The sequence below is a fragment of the Bos indicus genome, chromosome 23 (genome assembly GCF_029378745.1).
Source record: "Bos indicus isolate NIAB-ARS_2022 breed Sahiwal x Tharparkar chromosome 23, NIAB-ARS_B.indTharparkar_mat_pri_1.0, whole genome shotgun sequence".
In the NCBI taxonomy this organism is placed as follows: domain Eukaryota; kingdom Metazoa; phylum Chordata; class Mammalia; order Artiodactyla; family Bovidae; genus Bos; species Bos indicus.
Genome location: NC_091782.1, coordinates 5,717,574 through 5,740,119, shown reverse-complemented (window position 1 = coordinate 5,740,119; position 22,546 = coordinate 5,717,574). Strand labels below are relative to the sequence as shown.

Below are 22,546 nucleotides of genomic sequence, written 5' to 3'. Positions count from 1 at the left end.
CTCTTTCCCTTCTGGTTTCCTCAGTGTGTATGCCCAGCAGTGGGATTGCTGGATCATAAGGCAGTTCTATTTCCAGTTTTTTAAGGAATCTCCACACTGTTCTCCATAGTGGCTGTACTAGTTTGTATTCCCACCAACAGTGTAAGAGAGTTCCCTTTTCTCCACACCCTCTCCAACATTTTTTATTTGTAGACTTTTGGATCGCAGCCATTCTGACTGGTGTGAAATAGCATTCTTTGCTAGAATGTGAGATGAGTGCAATTGTGTGACAGTTTGAACATTCTTTGGCATTGCCTTTCTTTGGGATTGGAATGAAAACTCACCTTTTCCAGTCCTGTGGCCACTGCTGGGTTTTCCAAATTTGCTGGCATATTGAGTGCAGTACTTTCACAGCATCATCTTTTAGGATTTGAAATAGCTCAGCTGGAATTCCATCACCTCCACTAGTTTTGTTTGTAACCCACTTGACTTCACATTCAAGGATATCTGGCTGTAGGTGAGTGATCACGCCATTGTGGTTATCTGCGTCATTAAGATCTTTTCTGTATAGTTTTTCTATGTATTCCTGCTACCTCTTCTTATTATCTTTTGCTTCTGATAGGTCCATACTGTTTCTGTCCTTTATTATAAGTGCCCATCTTTGCATGAATATCTGTGATTTTTTGGAAGAGATCTCCAGTCTTTCCCATTCTATTGTTTTCCTCCATTTCTTTGTACTGATCACTTAGGAAGTCTTTCTTATCTCTCCCTGCTTTCTTTGGAACTCTGCATTCTAAGGGTATATCTTTCCTTTTCTCTTTTGCCTTTCACTTCTCTTCTTTCCTCAGCTATTTGTAAGTTATACATGTAACATCCATTCTGTTTCAGATTCTTGAGTTATACATATACATATATCCATTCTGTTTCAGATTATTTTCCCGTATAGGTTATTAGAGTATTGAGAACAGTTCTCTGTGTTATACAGCAGGTCCTTGTTAGTTAGCTATGTTTTATATAGAAGTACTCTTGCCTGGAAAATCCCAGGGACAGAGGAGCCTGGTAGGCTGCAGTCCATGGGGTCGCGAAGAGTCGGACATGACTGAGTGACTTCACTTTCACTTTTCACTTTCATTCACTGGAGAAGGAAATGGCAACCCACTCCAGTGTTCTTGCCTGGAGAATCCCAGGGACAGTGGAGCCTGGTGGGCTGCCATCTATGGGGTCACACAGAGTCAGACACAACTGAAGTGACTTAGCAGCAGCAGCAGCAGTATATATGTTAATCCTAATATTCTATTTTTTTAATCCAAGAAGATATTCTAATGAATTTTGCTGTTGTTAAAGTATTGTTTTTCATGACAAGAAAAATCTTATCAAATTGAAATAATACACCCGATAACCCAGAGGATGCAAGGAAGAGGACTGAGAGATCCAGGGGCAGAAACTACTGCCATATCACAGGAAAGTCATGTAGCTTTCCTGAACCCCCAAATCTGGGAAAGTAACCTATCTGTCGACATAAGTGAGTCAAAAGTGATCATGCCTGTGATGTACAGTACCTAGTAAAAGGATAGATGTCTGTAGATGTAAGTAAAACTAAAAACAATTCCACTTGAAAGATAAAGTTCCTAAATCATACCAGAGTTGTTCTAAAGTGAGCTCTGACCCTCTGAAAACCTATAAAGTGCGGGCTACACTTTTGGTTCCATGGAACTCAAATTGTGGCAAATTTCTCATTAAGGAGAAAATAGGAAATGAATTTTTCCAAGACCTTTTTAGCTGACTCAGTGGCTAAGTAAAAATTGTACATCTTTTTTTTTTTTTTCCAGAAAAATCTGAAAATTGTATTTCTTTTTCTTTTTTTGCAATTTCACATATGCTGGAAGTCATCAAACAAAAAAATATTTTAAAACAGCAAATCAAGGTGAAGCTAGTTTGATGAACAAAACAGATGAATGTTTAACCTTAGTTAATTTATATGGTTAAAAAAAAAACCACTTATTTGAAAATTGTATTAAATTCGCTATCTTCTATGTATCTTATGGACTTCCCTGGTGGCTCAGATGATAAAGAGTCCACCTGCAATGCAGGAGACTTAGGTTCAACCCTTGGGTTTGGAAGGAAATGGCAACGCATTCCAGTATTCTTGCCTAGAGAATTTCATGGATAGAGGAGCCTGGCGGACTACAGTCCATGGGATCACAGTCAGACATGACTGAGCAACTTTCACTAATGTGTTTTAATTATAATAATATTTTTGAAATGCTGTGTATACTATCACACGTAACCAGTGCATACAATGCATATCTCCATTTTTCCTATTGAAACACAATGAGATGATCGATTAATTAACAGTCACTAATGGAAAAATCATCACACTGGAGTAAAAGCTTCACACATGAATTTGGGTGGGCAGGAAACAAAATATTTAGTCCATAACATGACCCAATAATTTTCCATTGTATGGAAATACTACATTTTGCTTATCATTTCATTAGTTGACAGGCATTTAGGTTGTTCCCACTTTTTGGTTATTTTGAATAACACTACTATGAACACTTGTACACAAGTTTTGTGGGGATGCATGCTTTCAGTATACCCATGTGTCTTGGGTATACACCTAGGCATGGAATTGCTAGCTCATATAATAACTCTATGTTTAACCATTCAAGGAACTGCCAATCTGATTTCTCAATGGCTGTACCATTATATATATATATCAGATCAGATCAGATCAGTCGCTCAGTTGTGTCTGACTCTTTGTGACATATATATATATATATATATATATATAATTTATATATATATTTGTTGCTGTACTAGCAGTATATTAAGACTCTGATTTCTCCAAATCTTCACCAATGCTTATTATTGTCTGTCTTTCTTATTATAACCATCCATCTTATTGGGTGTGAAGTAATATCTCATTGTGGTTTTGATTTTTATTTCCCTAATGACTAATAATATTGACTGTGCTTTCACGTGTTTATTGTCATTTTTCTTTTCTTTTTTTTTTTTAAGTGTTCTCACACATTAATTTTTTTTTCTTGGAGTATAGTTGATCTGGAGTACAGCAAGAAGGTCCAAACAGCCCATCCTAAAGGAAATCAATCCTGAATATTCATTGGAAGGACTGATGCTGAAGCTGAAACTCCAATACTTTGGCCACTGGATGCGAAGAACCTGACTCATTGGAAAAGACCCTGATACTGGGAAAGATTGAGGGCAGGAGGAGAAGGGGACGACAGAGGATGAGATGGTTGGATGGCATCACCAACTCAATGAACATGAGTTTGAGTAAACTCCAGGAGTTGGTGATGGACAGGGAAGCCTGGTTTGCTGTAGTCCATGGGGCCACAAAGAGTCGGACATGACTGAGTGAATTAACTGAACTGAACTGAAAGGAAAAATACACAGAAGAACTGTACAAAAAAGGTCTTATTGACCTGGATAACCACGATAATGTGATACCTCACCTAGAGCCAGACGTCTTCGAGTGTGAGGTCAAGTGGGCCTTAGGAATTCTCACAATCAACAAAGCTAGTGGAGGTGATGGAACTCCAGCTGAGCTATTTCAAATCCTAAAAGATGATGCTTTTATAGTGCTGCACTCAATATGTCAGCAAACATGGAAAATTGAGCAGTGGCCACAGGCCTGGAAAAGGTCAGTTTTCATTTCAATCCCAAAGAAGAACAATGCCAAAGAATGTTCAAACTACCACACAATTGTACTCATTTCACATTAGCAAGATAATGCTCAAAATCCCTCAAGCTAGGCTTCAACAGTACATGAACTGAGAACTTCCAGATGTATAAGCTAAATTTAGTAAAGTCAGGAATCAGAGATCAAATTGCCAACATCCACTGGATCATAGACAAAGCAAGTAAATTCCAGAAAAACATCTGCTTCATTGATTATGTAAAGCCTTTGACTGTATGAAAAATTCTTCAAGAGATGGGAATATCAGACCACCTCGCCTGCCTCCTGAGAAACTTGTATGTCAGTCAAGAAGCAACAGTTAGAACTAGATATGAAACAATGGACTGGTTCCAAATTATATTGTCACTCTGCTTATTTAACTTATGTACAGAGTATATCATGTGAAATGCCAGGCTGAATGAAGCTCAAGCTGGAATCAAGATTGCCAGGAGAAATATCAGTAACGTCAGATATGGAGATGACACCATTCTAATGGCAGAAAGTGAAGAAGAGCTAAAGAGCCTCTTGATGACAGTGAAAGAGGAGAGTGAAAATTTTGTCTTAAAACTGAACATTCAGAAAACTAAGATCATGGCATCTGGTCCCATCACTTCATGGCAAATAGATGGGGAAAAAATGGAAACAGTGACAGATTTCATTTTCTTGGGCCCCAAAATCACCGTGGACACTGACTGCAGCCATGAAATTAAGAAACAACTCTCCTGAAAATTATTTGTGTTGGAGTATTTTTGATTTATGAATTTCTACCAATTGAATTTTCATATGCCTCTCTGATTAAAAACTACTGTAGATCATTCTCTCACCAGTCTTTAACCTTTCATCAAAAAGAAAAAAAAAATCTTCACACTCTCCCTTTCATGATTAACTTCACTTGTCTTTAATGGCTTTCAACAGTCTTTGGCCACCTGATGCGAAGAGCTGACTCATTTGAAAAGACTGTGATGCTGGGAAAGATTGAAGGCAGGAAGAGAAGGGGACAACAGAGGATGAGATGGTTGGATGGCATCACTGACTCGATAGACATGGGTTTGGGTGGAATTTGGGAGTTGGTGATGGACAGGGGGGCCTGGCGTGCTGCAGTTCATGGGGTCCAAAGAGTCTGACATGACTGAGTGACTGAACTGAAGTGAACTGAACAGTCTTAATCCACAGTAGGATTTTGATACACTCTTCTGTACAACATATGTTTCTTGAGTGATTTTGATACACTCTTCTGTACAACATATGTTTCTTGAGTGAATAACTAGAGAATAAATGTTCCAACTAAAACCACTTGGTACAGTGTTGTATTTCCCATGATTGCTCAGCAAATATTTGCACCTAACTACCCATCTTAATAAGAGCTGTCAACAATTCTAAAGCTCTCTGTGTGTGTCACTCAGTCTTGTCGGACTCTTTGCCACCATATGGACTGTAGCCTGCCTGTCTCCTCTGTCAATGGGATTTCTCAGGCAAGAATACTGTATTGGGTTGCCATTTCCTCCTCCAGGGGATCTTCCTGACCCAGGGATCAAATCCACATCTCCTGCGTCTCCTCCATTGGCAGGTGGATTCTTTATCACTGTGCCACCTAGGAAGCCCCTAAAGCTCTCTACTAGTGGTTTTAATCCAGTTTTGATATATATTGTTCAGAAGTTGTTCATATTTCACCTAAATCCATCAATAAAGCATCTTCTTTTTCCATAGACAGCAGAAAGGAAGAATATTGTATCACAACAAAAATTATTCATAGTTCTAAGAACAAATAAATCATTATGCAATTCCTTTACTCTAATTTTAATTTTTACTTTATAAATTACTCTTTGTACTTTATTTTCAAGAAATATTTTTATTTAAAAAGTCTAAGAACTTATGTTATAATTAAATTACTAAAATAAATGCATATTCTGATATCTTGTGTTGATCATTTTCATTTGATTAGATTAATTGTGAACCATTAGAGCAGTACAGGACTTCTGGAATATATTAATAAATACTAGTCTACTCATGATTAATCTTTTGTTAAAACATACCTTTTTTTCTATAACTTCCAAAGTGTGAATCTTTGCCAAAAGCATTTCAAAGCGATAATCTTTTAATGAAGCAAGATCAAAATCACGTAAGAAGCTAATAGTTAACTGATTGCTAATAGTTCTAGGTACTTAGTTTATAAAATCAAGACCTAGAAACATACCTAACTACAACTAAACTACTTCTATTTCAAACAATGGAACACTTTAGTTCAGTATTAAAAGTTACAAAAGTCATTTTATAAACTAAGTACCTAGAACTATTAGCAATCAGTTAACTAATTATTAGCTTCTTTTCTGATTCTCAAAAATAAAAATGTATTTTTGATATAAGCAAAAATTTTCAAGTGCTTTTTCAGAAATTCCCCATCTATTTTTTCACCTCCCTTAAACATACCTAGAATATCAATGACATTCTGGTGTCAACTCTCAAGGCATTGAAACATTTGATTCAGTTTTCAGTGTGATACACACTCAAGCATTTCGAAATCTTTTTAAAAAAATAGAAACCAAGAAAGAGATCTTTAAAATGAAATGATCTAGTTACCAAAAGATGCATTCCATCAGCTCATACAAAAAAAATATAGCTACCATACCTATGAAAGTAGAAAGAATGTGAAATTTCCTTATTTCATCTGCTAACATACCCATCTAGATAGATCATGAACCGAGAATTACAATAAAATATGCCCTTGTCTTGAACAACACTGTTTTGTTAATTATGTATTTTCATGCCTTGAAAAAAGAACTTATTTGGACTAATTCAAGGGTATCATATAAGAACCTTATAGCAAAAGTTTTTAATGAAAGTATACAAAACCTCCCTTGGTCCCATTATGACTGCAGAAGATAATTTTAAAGCCAAAATCTTAAAAGCCTTGAAATCCAGACTCAATATCCTATACCAATTGTAGTGCCAGTTTCCTTTCAACCACTCTCTTCAAAACAGAGATGAGTGTCATCAATCCCCACACCAGCAGAAACACAGAGCCCCCTGGAAGCAACGAAGACATTCCATCAACTCAAAGAATTTGAGTTCTCTCTTCTGAGAATAAATCATGCATCCTTTCATACATTCAACTGAATTTATTCATCTTGTCACTTCAGGATTCAAGAACGCCTCTTTCAAATTAAAGAAATGAATCAAGAAGAAGATTCTAATAAAGAATTCTTAAATGCTTACTAACAGTCTAACAATGATTTTAAAAGATTTCTTCAAAACATCAGTAAGAAACATAATCAGTACCATAATTCACAGAGCTTCTAAATTTAAAATCCACAGTGTTGTTTTATAAAGTTCTTCGATGGTGGTCAGATTTTACTATATCAGTGGAATCATTTGTAATAGGAAAGAAACACATTCATAAGTAAACCTAGTGGGACTTGATGAACTAATTTGTAGATAACAGGCCAACGCTTGCTTTTAAGATTAAAGGATATTTTTGCGGTCATGACAATGCCAAACATCATTCTTTGGGAGACCAAAAAGTTGCATATACTGGTTACAAATGTATTAAAACCTGTAGACCAATGGGATGTTTATGTGTTTTAATTCAAAATGCACTCTAAGAGTTATTCTCAATCAGGTTTTAAAACAAACCCTGGAACTAGCACTATTACAATAATAAAGACAATTGAATTTTCAAAATGTTCTCAGTTGTTAAATGTGAGTTGCCTTCACCCTAAGTGCCTTGTGAAATTCTTAACAGCAGATATCAGGTTTAAAAGGTTGTTTCACTCAACACATACCAAGGAGGTGCCACTCCTGGTTCCTGAAAGAGGAGTGCGAGGAAAAAAAAAAAATCTTACAAATATGTACTGACTGTAAAAAGCTTGCTATACAATTGCAAATCAAATAAGAGCAACATCAAAACTAGTGGGGTTTTTGTTTCCTCTTACCTTTCTCCTTTACGTAAAAAATAAAGCCAAGTGAGCAAATAAAGACACGCCCACATTGCTAGTATATAATAAAGTGGATTATTCCACGTGGGAAACACGATAGCAATTCAACATTAACTTCCCTCAAGGATTTTCTGCCCCTGACCTCTGTGCATAAAATGGCATGTCAAATAATCACACCACAGAAAAGGTGAGGAAACAAAAAACCTACTTGTCTCTTAAGTAAACGATAATTTGGACCACCTCAGCAGTTAACACACACTACAAAGAGAAGCATAAGATGTGGTTTAGCGAGAATTCAAAAGGTATGAGGAAATGAAACAAAAGCCTCTATGAGTCAACGTCCTCAAATACAATACAATGATCCCCACATCTGCATCTCTGGAAAAATGATACGGCAAGTGTGTGCAAAATAAAATGACTTGAGGCATCCTTAACAAAGAAAGATGTGCTCACCTCCATAGATCCAGGAAGTGTGGCATCCTTTCCTTCATCCTCGTGGGGCTCCAGAGATCTTAGCTCAAAGAGTGGAACCCAAGTCCTGCCTGCAAGTCCTCACCAAGAGCCATTGCACCCTGAGCACAGTGGGTGGGCTGGTGATCAGAGAACTAAGGATGTGATGGATCAGACACTTGAGAGGAAAAGCTATGATAAACACAAGACATTGCTGGGCTCCAACCAGCACAGAACAGCTATGATGAATAGCGGGGAAAACGATGACAGTTCAGATAACTTGGTCACCAACCCCAGGCAAAAGCCAAGTAGCTGACTGACATGATAATTTGTCAAAAATGAATGTGCACAGTTATTGTGTCAACTACAAGTAAATTTGGCATGATGCTGTTCCCTTACTGCCCTGTCTCCCCATCCACCTAACTGCACAAGGTAAATTCAGAGTGATTTAGTAAGAAGTTAAGAAAACACATTTCCAACAACTGAGAATTCCCTGAAGCAATCTGATTTTGTGCCATTCTTTGGCACAAAAATGGAAATACAACCTGACAAACTTAATATGTTTGAAAACCCAAGTAACACTGCAAAACACGCAAAAGCCAGGCCTTATATTTTTATAATGTATTAAATAACCATATCATGCTCACAGGAGAAAATAAAACAGACACGCAAAAAGCAGGCATCAAAATGCAAACTGGGGAGGAAAAATAAGCAGAGTAACCAAAACGTGATTAAACCAAACTTTTGTCATGTAGACTCTTCCTTATGCATACATATTCAGAGAGTATGATATTTTATATAAACACAGAATATTATATTTTTATACTATGGTTTATATACATGATAAAGTATCAGACTTTATTATATTCCAAGGGATCTTCCCAACCCAAGGATCAAACCCAGGTCTTCCACTTTGTAGGCGGATTCTTTACCAGCTAAGCCACCAGGGAAGCCCAAGAATACTTGAGTGGGTATCCTATACCTTCTCCAGCAGACCACCCCAACCTAGGAATCGAACCGGGGTCTCCTGCATTGCAAGCAGATTCTTTACCAGCTGAGCTACCAGGGAAACCATTATATTTTATGTAAACATAGAATATTATATTTTTATACTATTGTTTACATACATAATAATGTATCAGACATTTAAGTTATTCCAATTTTGCAATATGATGAATAGTACAGAGCAGACAGATGGGATGAAAGTTACTAAACAAAATAATGCAAAAATGTAGAAAAATATGAAGTGAACAAAAGAAGTTTTCCAAAACACATGAGAGGTTAACAAAATTGATGAATCAGAAAATTCTAATGATTGAAGAGCTTCGCTTTTAACCAAATTGTCATTTAAACCTGTTTATCTACTTGCTTTGAACCCAAATATTTTTAATCAACACATGTGCTATGAAGAGTTTGGTGTGTATCAGTATGGGCTTTTTACATAGATCTGTTACATAAATGGTGGTTAAAGATTAGACTAGTGTACTCATCTCCCAAGGCTGCTATAAAAATTTACCATAAACTTAGTAGCTGAAAGTGACAGAATGCTATTCTCTCACAGCTCTAGAGGCTGGAAGTCTGCACTCCCCCAGAGGCTCCAGGGGAGACCATCCCTTGCCTTTTCTGCCTTCTTGCCAGCATCCCTTGGTTTGCGGCCCCATCACTCCAATATCACTGTCTCCCTTGAGAAACTTCAGTTCTGCTCTTGACTGATTAGATCTGCTTCCCTTCAGATAAGCCAGGATAGCCCATATCAAAGATCCTTAATCACACCTACAAAGACCCTCTATTCAGAAACAATAACATTTACATGTTTTAGTTATTAAGATCTGATACCCTGGCAGGGAACACTTTTCAGTCTACTATACCTAGTAGATTCTTAGAAATTCTAGAAATCTACCTAGTAGATTTATAGAAAGTCTTCTAAAACTGTCTTGAATTTGACCTACTTTTTCTTATTGGAACTACATTAGTCCCCATTTTCTATATCTATACTAATTATGCAAATCATGGGCCTCTTCTTTAAATGGCTTTGCTACTGTCCCATTTGAAAATATCATAGGATCACCTCCCCACCTGAAATAAATTCTTCTTGACTCTACTTCCTGTTCATTGCTTGGTCTTCCTGCACCTCCATCTGTGAGGTAAGACTTTGAGAACCATCCTTTTTCATATTGCTCACATCCAATTGACCCCTGGGCATTGTTGTTGCTTTTTTTCAGTTCAGTTCAGTCGCTCAGTCGTGTCCGACTCTTTGCGACCCCATGAATTGCAGCATGCCAGGCCTCCCTGTCCATCACCAACTCCCAGAGTTCACTCAGACTCACACCCATTGAGTCAGTGATGCCATCCAGCCATCTCATCTTCTGTCGTCCCCTTCTCCTCCTGCCCCCAATCCCTCCCAGCATCAGAGTCTTTTCCAATGAGTCAACTCTTCGCATGCGGTGGCCAAAGTACTGGAGTTTCAGCTTTAGCATTACTCCTTCCAAAGAAATCCCAGGGCTGATCTCCTTCAGAATGGACTGGTTGGATCTCCTTGCAGTCTAAGGGACTCTCAAGAGTCTTCTCCAACACCACAGTTCAAAAGCATCAATTCTTTGGTGCTCAGCCTTCTTCACAGTCCAACTCTCACATCCATACATGACCACTGGAAAAACCATAGCCTTGACTAGCCAGACCTTTGTTGGCAAAGTAATGTCTCTGCTTTTCAATATGCTATCTAGGTTGGTCATAACTTTCCTTCCAAGGAGTAAGCGTCTTTTAATTTCATGGCTGCAGTCACCATCTGCAGTGATTCTGGAGCCCCAAAAATTAAGTCTGACACTGTTTCCACTGTTTCCCCATCTATTTCCCATGAAGTGATGGGACCGTATGCCATGATCTTTGTTTTCTGAATGTTGAGCTTTCAGCCAACTTTTTCACTCTCCACTTTCCCTTTCATCAAGAGGCTTTTTAGTTCCTCTTCACTTTCTGCCATAAAGGTGGTGTCATCTGCATATCTGAGTTTCATTTCAAAGTAGATGCCCTGTCCTCTTCCTGACTCTGAATGTCCCTGCTTCAGTGGGAGGTGGGGCTGTAGGGCTCAGCTGGCCTCCTGCCATGCTCTGCCCTCCGCCTCAGCCCATTTCCCATTCTTATTTCTGCTGTTGGAGTGACATTCCTAAAATGTCACTGAACACCTTGCTTCCCTCCTTAGAACCCTGACAACTCTCAGATTCAAGTCCAAATAGCACAGACATACAAGACACGTTTTAATTTGGCCTCTACCTACCCCCGCAACCTCATTTATTATTTCTATCCCATCCCCTCCATCTGTTCTAAGCAGTCAACTAATGCCAGTTTTCTCATGTTTTGGAACATGTTACAGGTTGCTGCCTTAGGAGGCCAAACAACTGCTGCTAAGTCGCTTCAGTCACGTCTGACTCTGTGGGACCCCATGGACTGCAGCCAACCAGACTTCTCCGTCCATGGGATTCTCCAGGCAAGAGCACTGGAGTGGGTTGCCATTTCCTTCTCCAATGCATGAAAGTGGAAAGTGAATGTGAAGTCGCTCAGTCGTGTCCAACTCTTAGCGACCCCATGGATTGCAGCCTACCAGGCTCCTCCATCCATGGGATTTTTCCAGGCAACAGTACTGGAGTGGGGTGCCATTGCCTTCTCCCGGCCAAACAACTAGACAACTCTTATTCCTCCTCCAGAATTTGGCCAAGAGAGCATCTTGTTTACTCTTTAAATAGATAAATTTTATACAGTAGTATGTGAATCATATCTCAATAAATGGTTATTAAAATAAGAATACATCCTTTTCAACGATGTCCCATTTAGTATCATATACATCTCTGCCAACTTTGCAAGCCTCCTCCATCCCCACCTTGTGTCTCACTCCAGAACATTTTATACAATGTTTTTGCTTATTGGTACATCTGACTCCTTGAGGGCACAACCATGACAAATTCATCTTCATTTCCTCCTCAATTAATATAATGTCTGGCACAAAGCAGACAGTAGATGCTTATTGAATGAATGACTAAAAGATTATAATTCTTAAACACAGTGATACACGGTTGAAACAAATGCTAATAAATCCAGCAAGCGGTAGAACTGAGTTTGTTACCTGGATTGAAGTTAACTGAGAATCATTTGCCACTCAGAAAGTAAATTACCCTTAGGACTAAAGTACTCTTATGTGAAATGAATTGCCAGTCCAGGTTTGATGCATGATACAGGGTGCTCGGGGCTGGTGCACTGAGATGACCCAGAGGGATGGGATGGGGAGGGAGGTGGGAGGGGGGGGTTCAGGGTGGGGAACACATGTACACCCGTGGCAGATTCATGTCAACATATGGCAAAACCAATACAATATTGTAAAGTAATTAGCCTCCAATTAAAATAAATAAATTTAAAAATAAATAAATAAATAAAGTACTCTTAGGATTGATCAATACCAGCCTTTAAGTTTCAAAGAACAGGCCTGTGCATGCAGTTGTACTTTAAAGAAATATCATTTCCCAGTAAAATACATCCTTTATCCTCAATTTTAATTGTAAGAGTTAATGTTCACATTTATCAGTGTTTGCAGGGATGAATCACCATCCTGCTTCTACAAGCTGTGTTTAATTAGCTTTAAAGCGTTTATATAAGCTCTCTGTCCTTCCTACTTAAGCACCACTAATCTTCTTGGCTGCCACATTTATAGAACAAATAGAGTGAACACATTCCTTTTAGAGGGGCCAAATATCTTCATCACAAATACTTAAAACCAGATCACACACAACAGAGGAGTCTTCATTTCTTTGCATCACAAAATCTAATACAATTTTTTTCCTGTTTTTCAAAGCTTTTTCACACATGAAAAAATATCTGATCTTTGGTAAAGATCAATCTTCATGGGATATATTTCTAAAAACCAAAGTTTCAGTGACTGGCAAAATAAGAGAAAAACATAATGCTATACACTCTTAATTGGAAGAGAATACAGACCAGAAGAATTATATCCAGAAAACATGGGCAAACTTTAGATATTTAATCTTCTAATTGCTTTCCCAACAGAGTACATCTGGTGCAGCAAACCTTGCTTCCTTCCCACCAGTCAGCAGGAAGGACAGAGGAGTCAGAGAAAAAGGACGAAGTGATCTTTCCTTCCTTCTCTGAACTGATGGCATGGGCAGAGGAGGGGATGAAGTCCCACTCTGTAACCCCCAGCTTTCTATCTGCTGGTTTAGGAGGAGAGGTTAAACCTAAATACCTTCACTATCCACCGCCGTGATTCCTTGTCATGTCAAGCACCTGCTTGTCATTTTTGTGATACAGATTCATTCAGTACATAAATTTCCTGTTAGCAAAACCTTACCCAGTTTGTAAAAGAAGGTTGACTATTTTAATACTTTACAGCATTCCACAGTTCCTATACATCTGGGAGGAGAAGAGGAGAACTTAAATAGTCAAAGGATTTCATGATGGATGAAGAACATCATCCTTTAGAACTGAATCCAGAAGGTACTCACAGGTTCTCCTCGAGATCCATCCTGCCCCGGAGCACCTGGAGGTCCTGCTTCTCCCTTTTAATGATAAAAAGAAACAGAGAATGCCATTTGCCGGTATGCTCACTAAAATAGTAATATGCAACATTACATGTATGCAACATTACCAGCTTCCCCAGGGGCTCAGTTGGTAAAGAATCCACCTGTAATGCGGGAGACCTGGGTTCGATCTCTGGGTTGGGAAGATCCTCTGGAAGAGGGCATGACAACCCACTCCAGTATTCTGGCCTGGGGAATCCCCATGGACAGAGTAGACTGGCGGGCTACAGTCCACGGGGTTGCCAAGAGTTGGACACGACTGAGAGACTAAGCACACAGCACATATACACTAAAGCACATTAGATACAAAAAATTAAAATTCCCTCTGGATTTCTTTCCTCATTTAAAAAAATTTCAAGTATAGTTAATTTACAAAGCTGTATTAGTTTCAGGTATACAGCAAAGTGATTCAATCACACGTACATATGCAGGCATACATACACATATATGTGTGTGTGTGTGTGTGTGTGTATATAGTTTTTGAGGTTTTCTTCTGTGTTTTATATATATATATATATATATATATATATAGTTTTTGAGGTTTTTCTTCATTATAGTTTATTACAAGATATTGAATATAGTTCCTTGTGCTATACAATAGGTCCTTGTTGTCTGGATTATTGATGTCAACTTTTCCTGACATCAAATAACTCATTCTGAAATCCATAAGGTGACTGTATAAACATCAAACCTATATATGACAGAAGATAATTGAGTAGTCATAAGATAACTGGGATACACATATACTCATTCTTATGAGAACAGGATGATTCTGTCTTCAAAGTAAATGTCACTTATATTTATATGAGTCCTTTTCATAGTTTTACTTTTACTTTAAAATTGATCACCCTGTTGGATATGTGACCTTACCCCTCAAGAGTTGCATTTTAAAATCAAAACAAACTTTCATTAAGAATGTAGTTACTATAGGTTATTACTTGAAATTATTCAGCACTTTAATCTGGTATTAATTTAAAATAAACATATATAATGTGTATTTTAGGTAGCTGTTAAAATTATAATAGTTTTCAGTTATATATCTTTAAATTATTCTGCTCAAATTATTTATGCATCTTATTTTACATCCACTTTCTGGCATGCTCTAAGTTTTTCCCAAATGAATCCATTGCTAACATGCAAAAACATATCATGACATTATGCTTACTAAAAAATAAGTCTTAGCTGAATTTAATTCGAAAGGGTATAATATCCACAGATCAAAATGGCCATTAAACTGTCTGGACAAAAAATACAGGGCAGTTGGGAAAAGTCCCTTGAAATAGATGTTTTAGGCTTCTTAAAACTATTGGTCATAAAAAGCCATGAGGTTGTATGTCTGTTTGGCAAAGTATTATGTCTTAACAAGCAAAGTTCTCAGCAAACAATTATGCCACATGTGAATTGTACCAGAGAGTACATTTCACTGGACATGAGAGCAAAAGAGAAAGTAGAACCAAAATGAAAATATTTTTCTTGTAAATAACTCACATATCTGAGTCCGGGTAGGTAAGTTTAAAAGGTGGCAGGGGGGAAGTCTCAGAATACATGTATTAAAGCACGTGTCAACACCATTTTTCATAGCTTCGTATCCTAATGAACTCCCCAAATTGTAAAAAATGAACCACAGAGGAAGAATCAATAACACGTGGCTAACACAATCACCCTTAGAAAAAAATCCAACCATATCACATTATATAAACACTGCTTCTCCCACTTTTATGAATTCTTGCATTTCATTAGCACAGTTACAACTAAAGCCAAATATTTCATCTATTCCAGTTTTATTTACAAACACTAGATGACAGTTGAGAATAGAAGGGGGCAAAAGATAATGTTTTCCTGTAAATTAACCAAACTAGAGGTCAGGGAGGTCCTACCAACCCAACATTTCTACAGAAAAGTTTATAAAAATACCAAAGAGAAACAAAAATGGCTGTCAGATTCACAAAAGCAACAAGTTCAAAAGCCTGAAAAATTAGAGAAAAGAACTATGTCAAGTTCTGACACTGGAGGATCAGTACTGCAGCTTTGGGCAGGAAAAAGCTCTTTGCAGGAAAGAGCTCTCAGCAAGATATCCCTTTGTCTTGACACTAACCTTAAACCAGGAACCCTTTGATCTACTTATCTCCAGTCCTGACACACTTTTCAGATCTTTGGATTACACAATATTTTGCCTAACTTTTTGATTCTTTCTGGAGATAAAAGAAGTATAATAGAAGTGAAGAATAAGCATTTGACAGATGATCAGATACCTTCCCCAGCTTCTGGTTCAGTAATCTTCCAAACAAACTGTGGGAACCAGACAAGATCTAAAGAAAGATTATGAGGAGTTGACAAGCCTGCACTCAAGCTGGCACGCAGGGGGAATGGCAAGGACTCTGACCCCCATCCCATTGATCAACTGATATGGCTTCCTACTTCTTTTGAAAGCTTTCATGGCTGAGCAGAATCTTCAGAGATGTTTCTGGGAGACACAAGTTCACCTTCTCCCTGGACAGCTGGCATTCTGGTTAAAGGCGACTTTCCTCTTCACCAACATTTGCGAGTATTGATTTTGTAAAAGTTGAGCAGCAGGACCCAGTTTGATCATGGCAGGAGGAACCATCCATGTCAGTGGTTCTCAAGGATGGTCCCTACTCAAGCCAGATCAGCTTCACCTCACTTGGGAACTTCTCCAAAATGCAAAATTTCAGGCCCTGCTACAAACCCACTGAGTCAGAGATTCTGGATGGTAGGGCCCAGCAATTTATGTGAACAGCTAATTCTGATGATTTGAGAACCATGGCAGACTTGTGAGTCATTAGGTAACTTCCACCACCTCCAGGTATTATCATATGTGATTGTCATACTAAAGCAAATCCATAGTTTAGATCATCTGTATATAAATTAAAGGGGGCAAGAGAGTTGTCCAACAGTTGTTCAGTTGCTCAGTCATGTCCAACTCTTTGCAACTCCATGGACTGTAGTACGCCAGATTTCCCGGTACTTCACCATCTCCCAGAGAAGCTGAAACTCCAATACTTTGGCCACCTGATAGGAAGAGTTGACTCAATGGAAAAGACCCTGATGCAGGGGAAAATTGAAGGCAGGAGAAGAAGGAGACAATGGAGAATGAGATGGTTGGATGGCATCACTGACTCAATGGACACGAGTCTGAGCAAACTCTGGGAGATGGTGAAGGACAGGGAAGCCTGGCGTGCTGCAGTCCATGGGGTCGCAAAGAGTCAAAGACAACTGAGTGAACAATAACAACAACGTATTCACTGTGTCAGTGATGCCATCCAACCATCTGATCCTCTGTCATCCCCTCTCCTCCTGCCTTCAATCTTTCCCAGCATCAGGGTCTTTTCCAAAGAGTAGGCTCTTCTCATCAGGTGGCCAAAGTATTGGAGCTTCAGCTTCAGCATCAGTCCTTTTAATGAATATTCAGGGTTGATTTCCTTTAGAATTAACTGGTTTGATCTCCTTGCAGTCCAAGAGACACTCAAGAGTCTTCTCCAGCACCACAGTTCAAAAGCATGAATTCCTCAGTGCTCAGCCACCTTACGGTCCAACTCTTGCATCCTTACATGACTGCTGAAGAACCATAGATTTGACTAGATGGGCCATTGTTGGCAAAGTAATATCTCTGCTTTTTAGCACTTTTCTTCCAAGGAACAAGTGTCTTTTAATTTACTAGCTGCAGTTATCATGTGCAGTGATTTTGGAGCCCAGGAAAATAAAATCTGTCACTGTTCACACTTTTTCGCCATCTATTTGCCATGAAGTGATGGGATCAGATGCCATGATCTTAGTTTTTTGAATGCTGAGTTTTAAGACAGCTTTTCACTCTCCTCTTTCACATTCATCAAGAGGCTCTTTGGTTCCTCTTCGTCTTCTGACATAACAGTGGTGTCATCTGCATATCTGAGGTTATTGATATTTCTCCCAACAATCTTAATTCCAGTTTATGATTCATCCAGCCCAGCAGTTTGCATGATGTACTCTGAAAATAAGTTAAATAAGCAGGGTGACAATATACAGCCTTGACGTACTCCTTTCCCAATTTTGAACCAGTCCATTGTTTCATGTCCAGTTCTAACTTTGCTTCTTGTCTTGAATACAGGTTTGTCCAACAGTGGGAACAACTAATTTGGGATTACATGACCACTTTGGTTGGTAAAGACTTCCCCTTTCATTATTTTGATCATTAACTCCATTTTAATATGTTACTCTGATTAAGAGGCATTTAAAAAAAAAAAAGTCACCATCAGCAACGTGTATCAGTAATGAAGTTCCACAATTATTTGAAAATTTAATTTCTTCTTATTCTTTGTACTTCTTGTCAAGAGTGATAATCAGAAGGATACAGAATCATACGAATAAAACAGCACCTACTCTTTATAATGTATAGCAGAGATTCTCCAACTCTAGCTGTACTTGTGGCGGATTCATTTTCATATTTGGCAAAACTAATACAATTATGTAAAGTTTAAAAATAAAATAAAATTAGAAAAAAAAATCATCTAGAGTGTTAGATAAACTGCAGATGGTGGACCTCACTCCAGAGTTTCTAATTCAACAGATGCTGATACTGCTGGTCTTGCAACCACACTTTGAGAAGCACACTGGTTCTAACCCAGATCTCAAGGAAGAGACTCTACACCCTTTCTGCACTCACCCACCCATCCCTAGTGAACCACAATGGCTTTGTCTGGCTTTGCACTTGGTACTGAGTTTTATAATGGCCAGATTGTTCAGCAAGTGTCTCATTTATGTAGGCACTGGTTTCCTGGCTTGCACAGTCTTTAAAGGATAGAAACACATCCTATAGGAGTTTTTTTAATCACCCAGAGTGCTTAGTATTGTGCTGAACATAATATAAGACTATATGTACAACTGCTGGAGCATATCAAGGTAGGCAAAATGGATGGTTTATTGTCAAATGCTCAATTTTGGGAAGATAAAGGAAATGGGATAGACCTATTTGTGGACAGAGCTATTTGCATTTGAAATGGGATAGAGCTATTTGCAAAAGGAAATGGGATAGAGCATTTGTGGACAGAACTATTGCAAATGCTGTCGGAAGATTATGCAGGGTGATTACAATAAGATGATGGCCAGTAATCTTGACCCATGAATGATCTCTTGACTGTTTCAAAAATGTTTCATTGGGAGATGAAAGTAGGATTTCTGCTTAGTTATCTTCCATAAAATTTTCCAATGCTATACACAACTAGTTGATGAAATTCAGTACTGTATCCAGAACTTAAGTTCATCACTTGATTCCTTTCATGACCTGGAGATCCTGGTATATACCAAAATGTTTGGCTGGTAGGAAAAAAGGCATGTAACATGTCTCAACCTTGAAGTTATGATTTTGCTATTCTATTATTAATTCCTTCCTGATATAAGATAAATAGAAAATGTCATGCTAAACATTATTCCTCAATCCAGTCTCTGCAGCTAATGTCAAAGATGATTTATTCTACAGCAAACCAGTTATTTTTAAAAAGCAAATTTAACCAAAAACAGAGATGTGAAACTTGCATCGCATGTGTATTTCCTTTCATGTGGTGGTCTTTAGTACTTACCCACAAAAATGAAAGCATGAGGTGTAATTTAGTATGTGACCATTGCAACCCTCAAAATCTGGTGGAAGGTGTGTGACCATAAAAATATAATTTAATTTTGAAGAAGATCCTTACTTTGTTATTAAACACTATAATTTACCTTTGATCTTTTTCCATGGTTTATTCTTAGTATGTAAACAAAACTCTAGTATGCCAGAGAATATATTAAAGATGTAAGACTGGGTAAGCTCCTCCTGGCTAACCAAATAAACAGACAAGAAATTTGGAAGACATCATGCATAAAGGGATCACACAAACTAGGCCTGAAAATCAGGCTATGCCATGTAAAGGACAGTGCACTTTGGGGTAAATTCTTTAATTGCTCTTAATTTGATTTTAATTTCAAAATGACATTGCTATTCTCAACTTCATAGATTTTTCTTTTTAGGAAAATTAAATAAGAGTCTTTGTGAAAGTGCCTTGAACATCTCTAGAAACAGAAGGGAAGATCCAAGAAAGTTAGCTACTCTACTGCCATCAAAGGGTTTGGAATTTTAACAGTTCTTTAACTATTATGATTTGTTTCAGGCTACACTATTTTCAAATACTCTTATTTTTCTATTTGACTGCTATGGTTTGGCATTATAATTTAGGAAAAATGAATTACTTTTTAAGTGCTTGAAAAAAAAAACCCACATTGATTATTTCATTGTTTCTAGGGGCCAGAAGTCTGGGCATGGCTCTACTGAGTTATCTGTGTGCATGCACAGATGCTAAGTCCCTGCAGTCGTGTTCAACTCTGTGCAACACTGTGGACTGTAGCCCATCAGGCTCCTCTGTCCATGGGAGTCTCCAGGCAAGAACACTGGAGTGGGTTGCCATGCCCTCCTCAGAGGATCTTCCCAACCCAGGGATTGAACCCACATCTTTTATGTCTCCTGCATTGACAGGTGGGTTCTTTGCCACTAATGCCACCTGGGAAGCCCAGGTGTCTGAGTAGAGTCTTACAAAGCGGTAACCAGGAGGTGTGCTGGGTTGTGTTCTCATCTGGAGGCCTCACTGCACAAGTATCTACATCCACATTAACTCACTTCGTTGGCAGAATTGAGCAAGTAGGCTCTAAATGGAGCCCCTCATAATGTACCATCATTACTGGAGTGATACCTGTTGGTTAGAAGCAAGTCATAGGTCCCAGGAACACTCAAAAGTAGGGAATTAAAAAAGACATGAGCACCAGCAGGTGGGGGTCACTTTCCAGTCTTCCTGCCCCAATTATTGTCACACATCCCTGTAAGGGTTGTACTGTTTGCCTGGACACTAACAATATATGAAACTGTCTGTTTACTCACAGTCTGGACAAGAAGATTGGATTTTCAACTCAAGCTTTTGAACTTTTGTCAACCTAATGGGTGGGTAATTGTACCTTGGTATAGCTTCAATTTGTATTTCTCTTATTATGAGTGAAGTTGAACATCTCTGTACATTTAAGGGCCACTTTACACCTTTTTTTGGCTTTGAGAATTATATATTCATGTCTTTTCCCCTCATCTATATATTTATTGAAATATAATTGATTTACAATATTATAAGTCAAATAACTTGTGATTAGACAGTGGAAGTGATGAATAGATTCAAGGGATTAGATCTGGTAGACAGAAGCCCAGGGAACCATGGATGGAGGTTTGTAACATTGGACAGCAGGCAGTGACTAAAATCATCCCAAGAAAATTAAATGCAAGAAGGCAAAGTGATTGTCTGAGGAGGCTTCACAAATAGCTGAAGAAAGAAGGGAAATTAAAGGCAAGGGAGAAAGGGAAAGATGCCCAACTGAATTCAGAGTTTCAGAGAAGGGCAAGGAGAGATAAGAAGTCCTTCTTAAGTGAAAAATCCAAGGAAATAGAGGAAAACAATAGGATGGGAAAGACTAGAGATCTCTTCAAGAAAATTAGAGATACCGAGGAAACATTTCATGCAAAGATGGGCTCAATAAAGGACAGAAACTGTATGGATCTAACAGAAGAAGAAGATATTAAGAAGAGGTGGCAAGAATACACAGAAGACTTGTACAAAGAATATCTTAATGACCCAGATAACCATGATGGTATGATCACTCACCTAGAACCAGACATTCTGGAATGCAAAGTCAAGTGGGCCTTAGGAAGCATCGCTACAAACAAAGCTAGAGGAGGTGAAAGAATTCCAAATAAGCTACTTCAAATGCCAAAAGATGATACTGTTGAAGTGCTGCACTGAATATGCTAGCAAATTTGGAAAACTCAGCAGTGGCCATAGGACTGAGAAAAGTCAGTTTTCATTCCAATCACAAAGAAGGGTGATGCCAAAGAATGTACTGACTAGCATACATCTCACACACTAGCACCACGTGATTTATATACATATAGCACCACGTGATTCCTGGTTGGTTGAATCATCCATGGATTCACATTCATGGATACAGAGAAACCATAAACACAAAGGGCAGACTATAAATTATACTTGGATTTTCAACTGTGAGGAAGGTTATACCCATAACCCCAGTGTTGTACAAGGGTAAACTGTAACACCATAATCAAGGGACCAAGGTTAACATACCAATGATCAGACATGTGGATGGTATTTACTCTGATATAATGAGAAGGACACTCAGTTCAGTTCAGTCATTCAGTCGTGTCTGACTCTGCAATCCCATAAATCACAGCACGCCAGACCTCCCTGTCCATCACCAACTCCCAGAGTTCACTCAAACTCATGTCCATCGAGTCAGTGATGCCATCCAGCCATCTCATCCTCTGTCGTCCCCTTCTCCTCCTGCCTCCAATCCCTCCTAGCATCAGAGTCTTTTCCAATGAGTCAACTCTTCGCATGAGGTGGCCAAAGTACTGGAGTTTCAGCTTCAGTATCAGTCCTTCCAATGAACACCCAGGACTAATCTCCTTTAGGATGGACTGGTTGGATCTCCTTCCAGTCCAAGGGACTCTCAAGAGTCTTCTCCAACACCTCAGTTCAAAATCATCAATTCTTTGGCGCTCAGCCTTTTTCACAGTCCAACTCTCACATCCATACATGACCACAGGAAAAACCATAGCCTTGACTAGACAGACCTTTGTTGGCAAAGTAATATCTCTGCTTTTCAATATACTATTTAGGTTAGTCATAACTTTTCTTCCAAGGAGTAAGCGTCTTTTAATTTCATGGCTGCAGTCACCATCTGCAGATTTTGCAGCCCCCAAAAACAAAGTCTGACACTGTTTCCACTGTTTCCCCATCTATTTCTCATGAAGTGATGGGACCAGATGCCATGATCTTCGTTTTCTGAATGTTGAGCTTTAAGCCAACTTTTTCACTCTCCTCTTT

At 38.5% G+C, this 22,546-nt stretch overlaps 1 protein-coding gene across 3 annotated transcripts in view; it reads right to left on the bottom strand.

Moving 5' to 3' along the window:
• The window catches only part of COL21A1 (collagen type XXI alpha 1 chain), a 233,201-nt gene that overhangs the window by 36,470 nt on the left and 174,185 nt on the right, over positions 1-22,546 (bottom strand). For all 3 annotated transcript variants that reach the window (XM_070777764.1, XM_070777763.1, XM_070777765.1), the window contains one exon: positions 13,566-13,619. In XM_070777764.1, the coding sequence (XP_070633865.1) occupies positions 13,566-13,619 (54 nt within the window). Of the gene's footprint in view, positions 1-13,565; positions 13,620-22,546 lie in introns of those variants that run through there.